This window comes from Schistocerca gregaria, unplaced genomic scaffold (genome assembly GCF_023897955.1).
Source record: "Schistocerca gregaria isolate iqSchGreg1 unplaced genomic scaffold, iqSchGreg1.2 ptg000180l, whole genome shotgun sequence".
Lineage (NCBI taxonomy): Eukaryota > Metazoa > Arthropoda > Insecta > Orthoptera > Acrididae > Schistocerca > Schistocerca gregaria.
The window spans coordinates 2547022-2564431 of record NW_026061730.1 but is presented as its reverse complement, the minus strand read 5'-3'; the positions used below and the strand labels follow the sequence as shown (position 1 = coordinate 2564431).

Here is a 17410-nt window from a genome sequence, read left to right as displayed (position 1 = left end):
AAAAGAAATTATTCAGGTAGTGAAGGGGGACGAAAATTTAATAGTCATGGGTGACTGGAATTCAAGAGTAAGAAAAGGGAGAGAAGGAAACATATTAGGTGAAAATGGACTGGAGCTAAGAAATGAAAGAGGAAGCTGCCTCATTGAATTTTGCCAGAAGCATAACTTAATCCTAGCCAAAACTTGGTTCAAGAATCATGAAAGAAAGTTGCATACATGGAAGAACAGTGGAGATACTAATAGGTATGAGATAGATTATACAATGGTAAGACAGAGATTTAGGAACCAGGTGTTAAATTGTAAGACATTTCCAAGGGCAGATGTGGACTCTGACCACAACCTATTGCTTATGAACTGTAGATTAAAACGGAAGAAATTGCAAAAAGGTAGGAATTTAAGGAGATGGGACCTGGATAAACTGACTAAACCAGAGGTTATACAGAGTTTCAGGGCGAGCAGAGGGGAACAATCGACAGTAATGGGGGAAAGAAATACAGTAAAAGAAAAATGGCTAGCTTTGAGGGATGAAATAGTGAAGGCAGCAGAGGATCAAATAGGTAAAAGGTCGAGGGCTAGTAGAAACCCTTGAGTAACACAAGAAGTATTGAATTTAATTGATGAAAGGAGAAAATATAAAAATGCGATAAATGAAGCAGGCAAAAAGGAATACCAACGTCTCAAAAATGAGATCGACAGGAAGTGCAAAATAGCTAAACTGGGATGACTAGAGGACAAATGTAAGGATGTAGAAGCCTATCTCACTAGGGGTAAGATAGATACTGCCTACAGGAAAATTAAAGAGACCTTTGAAGAAAGAAGAACCATTTGCATGAATATCAAGAGCTTTGATGGAAACCCAGTGCTAATCAAAGAAAGGAAAGCAGAAAGGCGGAAGGAGTATACATAGGCGACGTACTTGAGGACAATATTATGGAATTGGAAGAGGATGTAGATGAAGATGAAATGGGAGATATGATACTGCGTGAAGAGTTTGACAGAGCACTGAAAGACCTGAGTCGAAACAAGGCCCCCAGAGTAGACAACATTCCATTAGAACTACTGACGGCCTTGGAAGAGCCAGTCCTGACGAAATTCTACCATCTGGTGAGCAAGATGTATAAGACAGGAGAAATACCCTCAGACTTCAAGAAGAATATAATACTTCCAATCCCAAAGAAAGCAGGTGTTAACAGATGTGAAAATTACCGAACTATCAGTTTAATAAGTCACAGATGCTAAATACTAACGGGAATTCGTTATAGACGAATGGAAAAAAATGATAGAAGCTGACCTCGGGGAAGATCAGTTTCGATTCCTTAGAAATGTTGGAACACATGTGGCAATACTGACCCTACGACTTATCTTAGAGGTAACATTAAGGAAAGGCAAACCTACATTTCTAGCATTTGTAGACTTAGAGAAAGCTTTTGGTAATGTTGACTGGAATACTCTCTTTCAAATTGTAAAGGTGGCAGGGTAAAATACAGGGAACGAAAGACTATTTACAATTTGTACAGAAAGCAGATGGCAGTTATAGGAGTCGAGGGGTATGAAAGGGAAGCAGTGGTAGGGAAGGGAGTGGGACAGGGCTCTAGTCTATCCCCGATGTTATTCAATCTGTATATTGAGCAAGCAATAAAGGAAACAAAATAAAAGTTCGGTAGGTATTAAAATCCATGGAAAACAAATAAAAACTTTGACTTTCACCGATGACATTGTAATTCTGTCAGAGACAGCAAAGCACTTGGAAGAGCAGCTGAATGGAATGGACAGTGTCTTGAAAGGAGGGTATAAGATGAACATCAACAAAAGCAAAATGAGGATAATGGAATGTATTCGAATTAGGTTGGGTGATGCTGAGGGAATTAGATTAGGAAATGAGACACTTAAAGTATTAGAGGAGTTTTGCTATATGGGGAGCAAAATAACTGATGATGGTCCTAGTAGAGAGGATATGAAATGTAGAATGGCAATGGCAAAGAAAGTGTTTCTGAAGAAGAAAAATTTGTTAACATCGAGTTTAGCTTTAAATGTCAGGAAGTCGTTTCTGTATGTAGTGTAGCCATCCATGTATGGAAGTGAAACGTGGACGATAAATAGTTTAGACAAGAAGAGAATAGAAGCTTTCGAAATGTGGTGCTACAGAAGAATGCTGAAGATCAGATGAGTAGATCACATAACTAATGAGGAGGTATTGAATAGAATTGGGGAGATGAGGAGCTTGTGGCACAACGTGACTAGAAGAAGGCATCGGTTGGTAGGACATGTTCTGAGACGTCAAGGGATCACCAATTTAGTACTGGAGGGCAGCGTGGAGGGTAAAAATTGTAGAGGGACACCAAGAGATGAATACACTAAGCAGATTCAGAAGGATGTAGGCTGCAGTAGGTACTGGGATATGAAGAAGCCTGCACAGGATAGAGTATCATGGAAAGCTGCATCGAACTAGTCTCAGGACTGAAAACCACAACATCAACAACATCAAAATTGTAGACAAAGGTCCATACGAACTAAAAGAATTCTGCTACCTTAAGCACAATGTGACTTATAATGGACAAATGAAAAAGGACATAAAAAGTAGACAAGAATTTTCAAAGAGGACATTCCTGCCAAACTATATCACCCAATATCAAATGTCGGTCTTTATTTGAGGACAAATAACTGAACATGTAAGTTTGGAGGGCAGGATTGTATGAAAGTGAATCAAGGACATTTGGAAAATCAGATCAGAAGAAAATCGAAGCATTTGAGATGTGGTGCTTCAGAAGAATGTTAAAAATTAGATGGACTGATAAGACAAGAAATGATAAGGTTCTCAACAGAACATTGAAGAATGGAACATACAGAACGCTTTGGTATGAAGATGGGACAGCATTTTGTTCTTCATCTTGCATTCTTACTGTTCCCTCTTGGTTCTTGTACTTACTGTATATTACTCCTCCTTCGCTGCATTTTACTTTTCTCAGTATTTTGAACATTTTGCACAATTTTACGTTTCCAGATGATTTTTCTAGGTCGACAGGTCCTATGAATGTGTCCATTTTATTTTCTAGTTTTGCTGCCCTCATCAATTACATCGTCAGGCGTGCTGCTATCTTGTAGTGTTACCCTTCCGACAGCCAAAATGATCCTCATCTGTCATATACACTATTTTCTTTTCTATTACTCAGTATATACACTATGTGATGAAAAGTCCCCAAAAACATACTTTTTAATATTAGGGGCATTGTGCTGCCACCTGTTGCCATGTACTCCATATACGCCACCTCAATAGTCATTAGATATCGTGAGAGGGCAAAATGGGGCGCTCTGCGGTACTCACAGACTTCAAACGTGGTCAGGTGATTGGGTGTCACTTGTGTCATACGTCTCTATCCGAGATTTCCACACTCCTAAACATCTGTAGGCCCACTGTTTCCGATGTGATAGTGGAAACGTGGACACGTACAGCACAAAAGCGTACAGGCCGACTTCGTCTGTTGGCTGACAGTGACGGCCGATAGTTGAAGAGGGTCTCAATGTGTTGTACGCAGACATCTATCCAGACCATCACACAGGAATTCCAAATGTGCCTCATAATCCCCTGGAAGTACCATGATAGCCGGATGGTGAAAAAACTTGAATTTCACGGCAGAGCCCCTGCTTATAGGCCACAAATCACGCCAGTAAATGAAAAACGACGCCTCGCTTGGTGTAAGGAGCGTAAACATTGGACGAATGAACAAGGGAAAAACGTTGTGTGGAGTGACGAATAACGGTAAACAATGTGGCAATCCGATAGAGGGGTACAGGTATGGCGAATGCCCAGTGAACATTATCTGCCAGCGTGTGTAGTACCAATTGTAAAATTCGGAGGCGGTTTTGCTATGGTGTGGTCGTGTTTTTCATGGAAGGGGCTTGCAACCGTTGTTGTTTCGCAAGGCAATATCACAGCACAGGCCTACGTTGATTTTTCAAGCAGCATATTGTGTCCCACTGTTGAAGTGCAATTCGGGGATAGCGATTGCGTCTTTCATAATGCAGGACCTGAATCCTACAGAACACCTTTGGTATGTTTTGGAACGCCGACTTCGTGCCAGGCCTCAGCGACCGACGTCGATAGCTTTCCTTAGCGCAGCACTCCGTGAAGAATAGGATGCTGTTCCCCGAGAAACTTTCCAGCACCTGACTGAACGTATGCCTGCAAGAATGGAAGCTGTCACAGAGGCTAAGAGTGGGCCAACACCATACTGAATTCCAGCATTACCGATGGAGGGCGCCACGAACTTGGTAGACATTTTCAGCCACATGTCAGGATATTTTTGATCACATAATGTATTATTCCTGTCGACAAATTCCATAGACTAGGTGTTATGCTAATTGTGTCATAGGCGTCGCTAGTACCTGCTCTTGTCTACAGTATTCAGTCTAACGGAGTACCGTCATTCTCATGTAGCCTAGACGCCAACTTGTATAGTTCTTGGTTGACAATTATATCTATCTTTGTTTGTCCAATTTCTGTGATGGCCTTTTCTTAGGTGTCTATTCCTGACTATATGGTATTCATCAACGTTGTATCTACAGCTTAAGTGAAATTCAGATGCATTACATGATTTTCTTGTACTTCAGTGTGCCATTACTTTCCATATAAATTCTTCCAGACCATTCCCTTCATCTTCAGTCCATAATTCATTGCTATTCAATGGACATCTGAGGTTATATCTGCCCCTGGGTATGCCTCACAGTCGAATTTCTGTCTGACCTGGACATAACCTAAGGCTGATACTTTCCTGTGGCTCGATCCTTTTCTAAGCATACCTGCTGTGGGGAAGCAAGAGTTTTCGATAACTAGCGACTGTTGAAAGTTAAAAAAAATAGCGGCAGAGACAGAGAGACAGAAAGGGACTCCCCTGTATTCCACTTCGCTAAAAGGCGACCGTGACTGTTTCTACTGCAGCCATAATGTTATGAAATTGCAGCACGTAAAATTTTGATATTTTTATCATTATATAATTCGTTAATAGAAAGGCGAAGAAACATGTAAGAGTAATGCATCCACAGTTTGAAACAGTTGCTCCAAAAATCGATGTTTTACGGTGTTTTACATCTATGTCAACTTAAAGATGCAAAGCTACAATTTTTGTATTACGTGTATTCCGATACAAACTATAACATATGGAATTTACATTAATTTCTGTCATCAATGATAAAACCAGCTATAGTTGCAAAATTTTACAACTGTAATTGATTTTATCACTGGTGACGGATATCAACAGTTGTGCATGTCCCATCAAGAGAAATGCGTGCTGCTCGTGTACAATGCATGTTGTAGTGTTGAGTTACTCAGATGTCAGGTTATATATAAGAGAGTGGGCGAATGCCTTAATTTTATCAGGTGAAATAAAAGCGTGAAAATGTAAAGTGCTTGTTATCCACTTTAAACTATTTCTAAGGCCACCGGCTCTACCTTTCCTTGCGACTAATATTGTCTGTTCTGCTGGGGTTGGCATCGTGTAGTGGGTCTCTGTACCCTCTGGAGCGTATGTGCGTCAGTGGGCGAATCGCAGCACCAGATGGCCTCAAAACTCTAAGAAGTTCTGAAGAAAATGGCAGCACCTTCCTGCATTCTCGCTTTTACCACAAGAACAATGCCACGAGTCAGACATTCGTGCTGACGTCTTTTGTAAGTACAGTCTAAATCGTGTCACATCACATAGTGGTCTTTTAATTCCGGACCTGTGCCCCAGCTTTATGCTGAGTATCCCGTGGACTCTCCCAAGAGAGCAGCCGTGTTCACAGATCTGCGTGGACGCGCTCCTGGCTTTACGACCACTCAGGCGTCCTGCCACGTCCCCATATGCCCGCCAAACGATCCGATCTCAGCCTCATAGGAAATGTCTGCGACCAGCGTGTGGAGAGTGGCGGTCTCAAAGTCCCTGCGATCTGGCGGCTCTACGGGATCTGCTGAGTGACGTCAGCTGAGCACGACACAGCTAGAGAAACTTGTGGAGGCTCTATGTCGGTGAACTCAGGCCCTTGTCAAGGCTAGAGGCGGTGTGCTCTACTGCTGTGTTAGCATGATCTCTCCTTATCTGACATCGACTGAAATCTGTCCTCAACCTTCATGTTTATTATTTGTAACCCTGTAAGTAAACATAGCCAACGTTACCTTCTGTCTTAAGGAGAAAGAGGTAGACCTGCAATATCTCAACCCTAAAAAACCGAACACCCACTCCCTCTTTAAAAATGATCATAATTATGATAATTTAATCTTAGATTTCTTGAATGCATAGCTTTTAAACTTTTGCACATGCAGGTTGCCTGTCACTGGCTGCGTCCTACTGCAGCTGCCTAATGCACGAGTGCAGAGTCCTGTACAGGGAGTTGGTGGAGAGTGATACTCAGAGCCCTCGTACCCACTTCATGTTGAAAGTGTGGGAAGCAGTGAGTGGAGCCTATCACGTCTGTCCCATGCATTTAAAAACTTTCTTCTACAACTAGAACACATATTATTCAACATGAAAAACAGTTAAACCATATGAGCAGATAGTATCTCAATGCCATGCACATATATGGCTGACACTGTTTAGCAATATTCTAGTATTAACATTCCGCCGCAGTTATATATAAAACATACACACACCCTTCTCTGTGATGGACAGAGGCAGAATGGTTTTTGAAAATATTACATCTTCAAAGCAAGCCCCTTAATCAGTCACTTCGTGATTTTACGTCTCTGTCCCAATGTACCAATGAAGTTGTTTGATGAGGTGAGAGGGTAGCGTTATCATTGTCATTCTTTCATTATGTAGAGGCACAACTGTTTGGGATAGGGAAAGTTAGTTTTGTGCAATATTCTGAGCACAGGTTACAGCCAGGTGCAGACCAGATTGCATTGAGCAATGCATACCAACAGTTGCGAAGTAGAATAGAGGCCGCAGGGCCGTCAAATTGCTGAAAGAGTATATGTAGCGGCTTTTCATGGCGCAAATCACAGGCAGAAGGAGACGTGATGCAAAACGGCACGTTTAGCAAAACAGAGGCGCGCAGCCACATGTAAATAGGTGCCAATTCACTAACAAAGAATTCAAGTGTGGTAGCTCTCTTGGATGGCGGGGCATGTCACACCACCGGGCTACACGCAGCAGCAGGTGGGGCCCCAGCATCCCAGTCCATGGCAGGTCTTTGGTTCGACCCTCTGAGGCTGACGCAGGGTCCGTAGCCACGCAGTCAGCCAGCGGCAGGCCACTCTTTGGCTCACTACCACTGAAAGTCATCTTGGCTCCCAAAACATGACCCAAATCACGCTGGCGACGAAACACGGTGCGGGACATCCTGCATTGGTCAGTGGGCAGTGATGAGGCAGCGCATGAGGGAGGCTGTTGAATCAGCTGCTGGCACAGCCCTGAGTCGTCATATCACTGTTGCCGTACGAGGCCGACACATTAGCAGAGCATTGCACTGGGTCACTGAGGTGGCGCCCTCAGCATTGTGGGACCCGGTGGGTGATGCAGACCGGGGGGAAAGGGGCCACTGTAGTTGGAAACCATAAAATCGTTTGAAAGTTATTGTTGAGTTTTAATACATTACCCTGACACCAAATGCCATCTGAATTAAGAAGAATCTAACTTCACTCAACTGTTCTTCTCTCCATTTACTGGGTCTTCTCTATGATTGCTCCAACTATACCTCAAGGTACAAATAATAGCGGAAAGAAACACTCAGAAGCCTTCGTTTGCCTCGTGTAAGAGTTAGTCGAATAGCCACATGTAACGATGCCAACAGGTCACAACTCACTAGAGCTTTGACGTTTAAATGTTGCAATTTGCCCGTCATTGTGTACTGCTACTGCAGGTGCCACACTAACACTCCATAACTGGGTGGCCACAGTGGGCTGGAGTGAGTGAGAAACAAGTGATACACATGCGTTAAAATGTTATGTGTTCAGAGGGTCATAACTGCATACTGTCAACATTATAGACTACCTGAATGAGCTCATTACGCTTTATTTAACAATAACACACTTCCAAATAAGATACTCACCAGTTTTATACATCCACTCAGAGTCAGGTAGACGCCAGCTCTCACATCTCATCCTGCCGACCGTGGCTCTTGTGATGCGCCGCACAGCTTGGAGTGACTGACACAGGATATGCTTCAGATCATCTGTTTGCAGCGTTGTCATGTTCCATTCCATGTTGTTCAACCTTTCAAAATAAAATGGAGTCAGCTGATGTAACAAATGATATTCTGAAACTTGACTATGTTTTATTCAATAGAATAGTGAAAACTAAACTCAACGTGACCCTTCTCCAGCTTTTATGTTTCCCAGTGATAGAGGTCGCCAGGCCATTAGAGATGAATCAAGGAGTTAGACAGGTATTCTGGTGTATCTTGTGACTGGTATGCGAGTCTAATAACATATTCTGGTGAACTGATCGTTTCTGATGAAATACAAGCATACACATACAAATATGCAGCCAGAATTATGACTGGACAAGCACGACAGGCCGGCCGCGGTGGCCATGCTGTTCTAGGTGCTCCAGTCTGGAACCGCGTGACTGCCACAGTCGCAGGTTCGAATCCTGCCTCGAGCATGGATGTGTGTGATGTGCTTAGGTTAGTTAGGTTTAAGTAGTTCTAAGTTCTAGAGGACTGATGACCCAAGATGTTAAGTCCCATAGTGCTCAGAGCCATTTGAACCATTTGAACCAAGAACGACAAACCCCCTTTAAAGACGTGGAGTGGGCACTCCCCCAAAACATTTCTCACTGTCTTCCTCTTGGCACCATAGTCACAGGTAGCACTTCCACTATTAAACCCAGTTTTCAAGACATAGTCATGTCTTCCTTGCGCCTTTGGGATGAGGTTTAATCTTGAGCTTTCCTGACAACAGACACCATACTGCACAACCTTATTCAGTTGGTGGACTCCGATATTTAGGACTGAATTCTTATTGTACTCTGTCTTAGGAAGCAACCACTGAGTGGGACCTGTTGTAGTCATGCCATAAATAGTCAACATCGCCCTTTCTGTCTTAATTGTTTGAGCGATGTTCTCCCACGCTTTAGCACAATATGCAGCAGCTCAATATCCAAGATAAATTGCACCATTGTTTTGTTCGTCTGCATTTCCTCCCCACTTGTTTCCAGAAATGTGGTACAGTTGATATAGAATAGGACCAAACGACTTTCACAGGTTTTCGCAGTTCTGCATAAATGACGGTGACAGGCAGAGGAAGACACCTAGGTAACTAAGGAGGTAGCTGCAGGGAATTTTATTCCCATTGAGGGGCACATATGAGCTCTGTTTCACTTCTGGTTTGCTGGAGTCTGTATTTGTAAAAGTACTCACTCCACTTGGTGTCAACTTGGAGGCTTGTCGACACAATCATTAAGTAGTCATTTTCACTCGATTAATAGGATCCTTAGGAGTCGCTATGAACAACAGTAAAACAACTACCTAGGACCTTGGAGTGCAAAGAGATTGGCTGAAGCGTCAAGTGGAACGGAACCTGGGCCAGTGGAGTGGCTTCTGTTCACCAGCGAGTACAGGTTTCGAATGACACCTGGGGATCGTCATACAAGACTGTGTAGGTGAACTGCTACTGGTGCAGGTCTCACTCCATGGGTTCAGCCAGGGAATTGATCGATAATATTTTGGGCAGCTATGGTGGATGGGTATCCGACACTGGTGTACCTGCTCTAGGGGTAGCGTCTTTGATCAGAAATCCAAAAGTCCTCATTCCTGGGTTCGCAACCCGCCAGTGTTTAATTTTCATTAATAATAAGCACTGGTGGCCGAAAACGTGTATCATAAGAATCACCCTCTCTCGCCCTTGGGGTGGGAAAGAGCAGCTAACAGGCGGATCAATCAACAATGATCAATGGCATGAGGATGCAGAAGACAATGTCAAACAATGCATCAAATACACATAACGTGTATCCACAGGGCACGTGGCCTGTAACTGAAAAGGTGCCATGATCATCTCTCCATTGGGAAAAGTTTCCAGAATAGTCCACCATTCAAATTTCTGGGAGCGGACTGGCAAGATGTAGGTGACCTTTAGAAAACGATTGAATAATGAACAAGAGGATAATGTTCTTCATGTCGGGGTGTGGAATGTCAGAAGATTGAATGTGGTAGGGCAGCTAGAAAATCTGAAATGGGAAATTCAAATGCTCAATTTCTATATAGAAGGGGTCAGTGAAGTGAAATGGAAGGAAAACCAGAATTTCAGGTTAGATGAGTATATGGTAATATCATCAGTAGCAGAAAATAGTATATCGGGAGTAGGATTCATTATGATTGGGAAGTGTGTTAGAGTGAACAGTTCACTGATAGAGTTATGCTTATCACAATCAATAAAAAAACCGACACCGACAACGATAGATCAGATCTACATACCGATGTTGGAAGCTGAAGATGAAGAGATAGAGAAAGTAAATGAATATATTGAAAGGGTAATACAGTACGTAAAGGTATATGAAACTCTAATAGTCACAGGGGACTGGAATGTAGTTGTAGGGGAAGGAGTGGAAGAAATGGTTAGTGGTAAATATGAGCTTGGGAAAAGGAATGAGAGAGGAGAAAGACTACCTCAATTATGCTAGTAATTTCGAATACTCTTAATAACAAGAGGAGGATGTATAATTGGAAATGGCTGGGTGATTTGGGGGGAGTACACTTAGATTACATGACGATCAGGGAGAGACTCCGAAATCATATACTGGATTGTAAGGCATACCCAAGAGCAGATATAGACTCAGATCACAATGTAGTAATGAAAAGAGTAGTTTGAAGTTTAAGAGATTAGTCTGGAAGAATCGATACCTAAAGATGTCAGATGTAGAAGAACTAAGGAATGACGAGATACTCCTGAAGATCTGTGAGGTTATGGATATAGCAATAAGTAATAGTCTAGTAGGCAGTACAGTTGAAGAGGAATGGATATCTCTGAAAAGGACAATCACAGAAGTTGGAAAGAAAAACATAGGTACAAAGAAAGTAACTGCGAAGAAACTGAAGTATTTCTTAATGTTCAGGGAAATTCAGGAATAAAGAAATACAAGTCACTGAGTGATGAAATAGACAGGATGTGTAGGGAAGCAAAGACGAAATGGCTGCCTAAACAATGAGAAGAAATCTAAAAAGAAATGATTGTTGGAAGGATTGAGTCAGCATGTAAGAAAGTCAAAGCAACCTTGAGTGAAATTATTAGCAAGGGCTGCAACATTAAGAGTGCAGCTGGAATTTCACTGTTAAATACAGAGGAGGAAGTGGATATTTGGAAAGACAACCTTGAACACCTCTATGAGGAGGGAAGATTTGTCTTATGTGATAGAAGAAGAAAAAAGAGTCCATTTAGAAGAGATGGGAGATCCAGGAATAGAATCAGAATTTGAAACACCTTTGGAGGACTTAAGATCAAATACGGCAGAAGGGATAGATAACTTTCAATCAGGATTTCTAAAATCGTTGGGGGAACTGGCAACAAAGCAACTATTCACGTTGGTGCGTAGTATGTATGAATCTGTCGACATACCATCTGGCTTTCGGAAAAATACAATCCACATAAATCCTAAGACTGCAAGAGTACACAATTATCGACCAGTGTGCTTAACAGCTCATGCATCCAAATTTCTGACAAAAATAATCTACAGAAGAATGGTAAAGAAAATTGAGGATGTGTTAGATGACTATCAATTTGGCATTAGGAAAAGTAAATGCACCATAGCGGCATTTCTGACATTGCTGTTGGTGATAGAAGCAAGACTAAGGGACAATAAAGTCACATGTATAGGATTTGTTGACCTGGAAAAGGCGTTCAGCAACGTAAAATAGTGCAAGGTTTTCGAAATTCTGAGACAAACAAGGGTAAGCTATACGGAGAGATGGATAATACACAAAATGTACAAGGGCCAAGAGGGAATAAAAAGAGTGGACGATCAAGAATAAGAGGTCAGATTAAAAAGGATGTAATGCAGGGATGTAGTCTTTCACCCCTACTTTCAATATGTACATCGAAGGGGCAATGATGGAAATAGAAGAAAGGTTCAGGAGTGGGATTAAAATTCAAGATGATACGATTCGCTGATGACATTGGTATCCTGAGTGAGAGCGAAGAAGAATTACATGATGGGCTGAATGGAATGGACAACCTAATGGGTACAGAATATGGATTGACAGTAAATGGAAGAAAGACGGAAGGACGTAGCAGAAATGAGAACAGAGAGAAACATAACATTAGGATTAAGTGTCACGAAGTACATGAAATTAACGAATTCTACTACCTTGATGGCTAATAACTAATGACAGATAAAGCAAAGAGAACATCAAAAGGTGATTAGCACTGGCAGGAAGGGCACTCCTGATCAAGTCTACTAGTATGAAACATAGCCCTTAATGTGAGGAAGAATTTTCTGGGAATGTTCGTCTGGAGCAGAGCATTTAATGGTAGCGAAACATGAACTGTGGGAAAACCGGAAGAGAAGAGAATCGAAGCATTTAAAATGATGGGTTACAGACGAATGCTGAAAATTAGGTGAACTTAGAAAGTAAGGAATGAGGAGGTTCTGCACAGAATCGAAGAGGAAAGGAATATGTGGGAAACACTGACAAGGAGAAGGGACACGACGATAGAACATCTGTTAGGACATGTTACTAGATTGGAGAATATCTCCAGCAAATAATTGAGAACGTAGGTCTCAAGTGCTACTCTGAGATGAAGAGGTAGGCATAGGAGAGGGATTCGTGGTGGACCGCATCAAACCAATCAGAAGACTGATAACTCAAAAAAAAAAAAAAGTAGGAAAGGTCTCTAACGCTTCGTCTCCAAATGCTGGAGATATGTTCAGAGGCTATAATGACTCAGGCAGCAGTTTGAAACTTCTATAAACTCAACAAGCTGAACTGTTTGTACGCATCCACGCAACAGTTGGGCTGTGATGTCATCAGAGGGCTGCTTAAGAGCGCAAAGTCACGTGTGTTGTCGAGCTTGTGCAGGGGAACACTTGGCGCTGGTCTCTGTATTCAGCACTAAGGCCAGCAACTCGTCTAATTTCAGTCATTCTTCTTTCCGTTAAAGTTGCTTCCGTGCTTTGGAATTTATATGTCCTCTCTGTAATTTCAAGTACTGTAATATTGGATCTGCATCGCAGAGACGAATCTTTAGTTTCCCTGGTCCTATTTGATATTTGTCAACTGCTGATTTATTTCTATTTCATAGATGACAATTGCTTTTCTGTTCCTTACGCAAGAAATTAATACTTCCGTTTGTACGTTCACATGTGTGCTTGTCCGTGTGTGCAAGACATTTTATATACTCCTCCTGTGGCAAGTGCTCACGGTATATTCTTTACAGTGTTCAAAACATTCAAGCTTTTTTGTTGCTGGTATAAACACTGCATCAATACTATGTATTCCTTGTGCTCTGATCATGTGAACGGTGACTGCTTTTACGAATGGGAGTAAATCTTTGGTAAATCTTCATGAGTAGCTCCATACCTTTTAGGAGATATTGCCCTATTTATCTCTTCTCAGATTAATCATTTCTTCTGAAAGTAGTGTTTAAATGGTCGTTGTGTTTCTGGAACTACTGTGGTGACAGATTATTGAAACCACCAATGTTCTCATCACTGCTCTTTTCAGTTTGGGACAGTGACTGAAATTTTTGTGAATGTATCCACACGTGTGAGTGAGGTTTTTGCAAACCTTCTGTGCCTAACATCTGCCGATTTCCTAAGTAGCTGTACATTCTAAAATGTTTAAACTTCTTTCTCTTTTTCTATACTGGATTTTGTCTTATAACTAACATCATTTGGCAAGTTTAGAAATTCTGAGTCCTCTTTGTCCATAAGGCTATCTAATAAAGTATGAGTGTCATCAATATAACAAAATCAACGATAGTCATTTTTCTTGGTAGGCTAATGAGCTGTTCCTTTCAGTTTTACATATAAAACTCCGTCGTAACTGTGCTGAGTATGTTTCCCATTATCACACTACCAGCTTTTTCTAAGAGTTTGTTGTCCTATTGAAAAAGAGCAAATGTGAAAGAATATTTAAATCGATAACACTTGTCTTTAGACTTAATTCATTCTATGACAAAAAAAAAGAAATGTAAATGACGCATCATAAAGGAATTATCGGAAAGTGACAAAAATCGGTGGGCGTGATGTGCAGAAGCAGGCAAACATATGAATACAGTTTCAGAAAAACTGGACTTTTATTCGAGAGAAAAAGCCTCACAAACTGAGCAAAGTCAATTACGCGTTCGTCCACCTCTGGTCCTTCTGCAAGCAGTTATTCGGCTTTGCATTTATTGGCAGAGCTGTTGAATGTCCTCCTGAGGGACACCGTTCGAAATTCAGTCCAACTGGCAGGTTAGATCATGGAAATCTCAAGATGGTTGGATGGCCATGCTCAGTATGCTCCAAACGTTGTCAGTTGGGGAGAGATTTGGAGACCTTCCAATCAATGAGATTCCTGGCCAAAGTCACGTCTGGAGACGACCCAGATGGTCGTTGGATACCAACCTTACTGTTGTCCGCCTTATGGTCTGACAAGCTGGAGTGATGCTCAGGGGTGTCATTTGTTTTCACAGCAGGACCTCTTTGGTTGCCATCTGTCGCACCCTTACAGCACACCAGTTCGTCTATGGTGTTCTATACCCCGTTTTGCGTACTATATCCTCACCTACCAATAGTATCACCAGGAACAGCTCATATGTGATGTTTTGGCGGTGTCTGGAACATCCCGTTCAGCTCAGTGTTAACATGCCTTACAGCAGTTTTTACCCACGGCCTATCCTGGCGGTGAAAGGCCACCACAAACACGACATTTGTGTGGCCAGTTCCTGCTCCTATTTTATCCAGGTCACTCCGCATAGTACACCTTAGATTCATACCCTAGGTTGTTTCCTGCTCCACCAACTATAATTACCTGATCTCCCTTCTCAAAGTCCCTCCATTGCTCACCTAAGTTTTCAGACACCTGGCTAGGACCAGCACTTGGTTGCACTGATCTTGTGACGTGGTACACTGCACTGTAATATTAGTAATTTTCACCTCACAAACATTAATATACGCTCAATAGTAAACGGCTGATGGCCTGAAGTCATCGAACAATTGTAATGTAAGAGAAATGAACCATCGCGTAGCAGCAACTGAATCTATTATTCTTTATCTTTGCTGCTCCTGCGCGGTGGCTGTAAATCTCTACGAACAAGTATCGATTAATGATAAAGGAATTCTTTTGTTCCCAAGACAAATGAGGTCTTGAGCGCTTCACCTTTTACTGTACCTATTCCATGAAAGGTGGACGCGGACTTGCCACGTTCCGCAATCGGTATTTTATAATTTGTGAAAAATGCTCTGTAAATGTCTTAATTGTTGTTTTCCAATCAGAGAACATGTAGTTTCATGTAATTGATTAGAAAGAGACATCATCAAGATGACATTAAGATTGAATATTGACTGTTATGTATAAAGCATTTGTTCATATGCGCCATCCATTGTAATTTAATATAAAAAGGTACGCAGCATTAAAAAAAGTGTGTCAGAAATAAGTGTGCTTATTTTAAAATATTATCCTTAAGTAACTCCATCTCCTGGATACATGAATTTTAATCATTTTGTATCAGTTTATCTCCAGAAAGTACCATCACGCTGATGGACCGAATGCAGCATGAGGCAGGAAGAACATTATCGTTTTCCTATCACTTCTGAATCAATGATTTCTTAATTGTTTAGTGTTGCTTTTATTCCAAAGTCAATAAATCTTTTGGTCCCTTAGTGTCGATCCGGGTATGACTGCATCGTGACCACGAAAAAGCACGAAAATGATTTTGTTGCTTCGTACCATTCTCAAGTAAACTAATCTGCTGGTCTTGTTCCAAATAATGCAATCAGGTATTTAATGATTGCCATGAGTAATAACAAAAGTGCTATCAATCCCTGTTTCTGTTGCCAAGTTACCCACCAAAATATTTAAATAGATTTTCAAGAAAATAATTTTTTACTTTTATTTCCTCCACTTGATAGCACTACAGCACTTGATTCCTTCTGAAACTCCTGGCCGACACCCTTCCACGACTGCTGCCTAGAAGCAGTATTCTTTTTTTGCTATTCTAATTTGATCCCGACCTGTCTTTTTTCTTTAAGGTAATGTTCTGCTTCAACCCTCCATTCAACTACATCTGGATAAGGACCTTCCTTCACTACATCAGATAGCAAGCCAAATTGGTTTACTAATTGAATTTCTAAAGGTTTTTCAACAGTTTCCCTTTTTCATCCTTTGGTTGAACCTTTTCCCACCCCCCGTCTGTTTTCTTCCCTTAACCTACATAATTCCTAAACCGCATATTCCAATTCAGCCTTAAGGGCACAAATGTTTTGCCCCTGTTCAGCGATTTCTCTGTCCTTTCTACATAACCTACATTTCCATGGAGGAGCCTCATTATCTATCCCCAATTCCTCGTCGCTATATTCATTTCAATGAAACCACAACCTACAGTCTTTTCACTCCCTCCAGGTTTCTATGGCAGCCACCACATTTATTAGATATGTATTCACAGAAAAATTTACGCAAAAGCGGAGAATAACTTTGCACAAGAACACTGATGTTTCGTAACCTGTATTAATACGTAACTAAACGGTAATGTAAACAAACTTTTAAACATTTCAAAATCTTTATAAAACTACCCTTGTAATTCTTCCTAGGTCAGAAAGTATTTTTCAAACGTCACATTTTATTTAACGCCAGTGATAGTAAGGAACAGGACCGCATGTGTCAGAATGTGTCCCTTCCAGAAACGCGATTTCCTTTTTAAATGCATCCCCATCAGTTTAGGAAAAAGTTACCTTGCAATGCCTTACTATGGACAGTCAAGTCCTCTTAAAATATGAAATCTGCATTCGATTCCATAGGTTTTAATTTTTGTTCCTGCACGCCTTTTTCCTTCAAAAAATTAAACTGTAGAAACTGTTAAATAGAAAAATCGTTCCTGGCATGACCCTTGGCTTAACGTACGTACTTTGCAGTACCATAGTCTCCATAGTCATTTCTGAGTTAGACTGAAAACTGTTGCAAATGAAAATGAAAAAGTGCGTATGACTTCAGAAAGTTTACTATTCGCACTATCAATTGTTTCACGTGCTCCAGGCCTGCAAATTTACCACAAAGTGTTTCTAATGTACAAAACAATGAATACCGTCTGTCGACATTTGTGTTTCCTCTTTCATTGCCAAATAAATCTTTAAAATATTTCTGCATGGTACAACGAAGCCGAAGTAGATATTCCTGCATTTGAGTCAAGAACAGTTCTCAACATCAGTAATTTAGAGGTAGATATCCTCGGAGTAGTGAAGCAACTTAAATCACTTAATAACAGCAAGTCTTCCGGTCTAGACCGTATAACAGTTAGGTTCCTTTC

At 41.3% G+C, this 17410-nt stretch overlaps 1 protein-coding gene across 1 annotated transcript in view; it reads right to left on the bottom strand.

Annotated features, from left to right (window-relative positions):
• The window catches only part of LOC126302892 (uncharacterized), a 223198-nt gene that overhangs the window by 39727 nt on the left and 166061 nt on the right, over nucleotides 1–17410 (bottom strand). The window contains exon 6 of the mRNA XM_049991748.1: nucleotides 8023–8186. Within this exon, the coding sequence (XP_049847705.1) occupies nucleotides 8023–8186 (164 nt within the window). The remainder of the gene's footprint in view (nucleotides 1–8022; nucleotides 8187–17410) is intronic.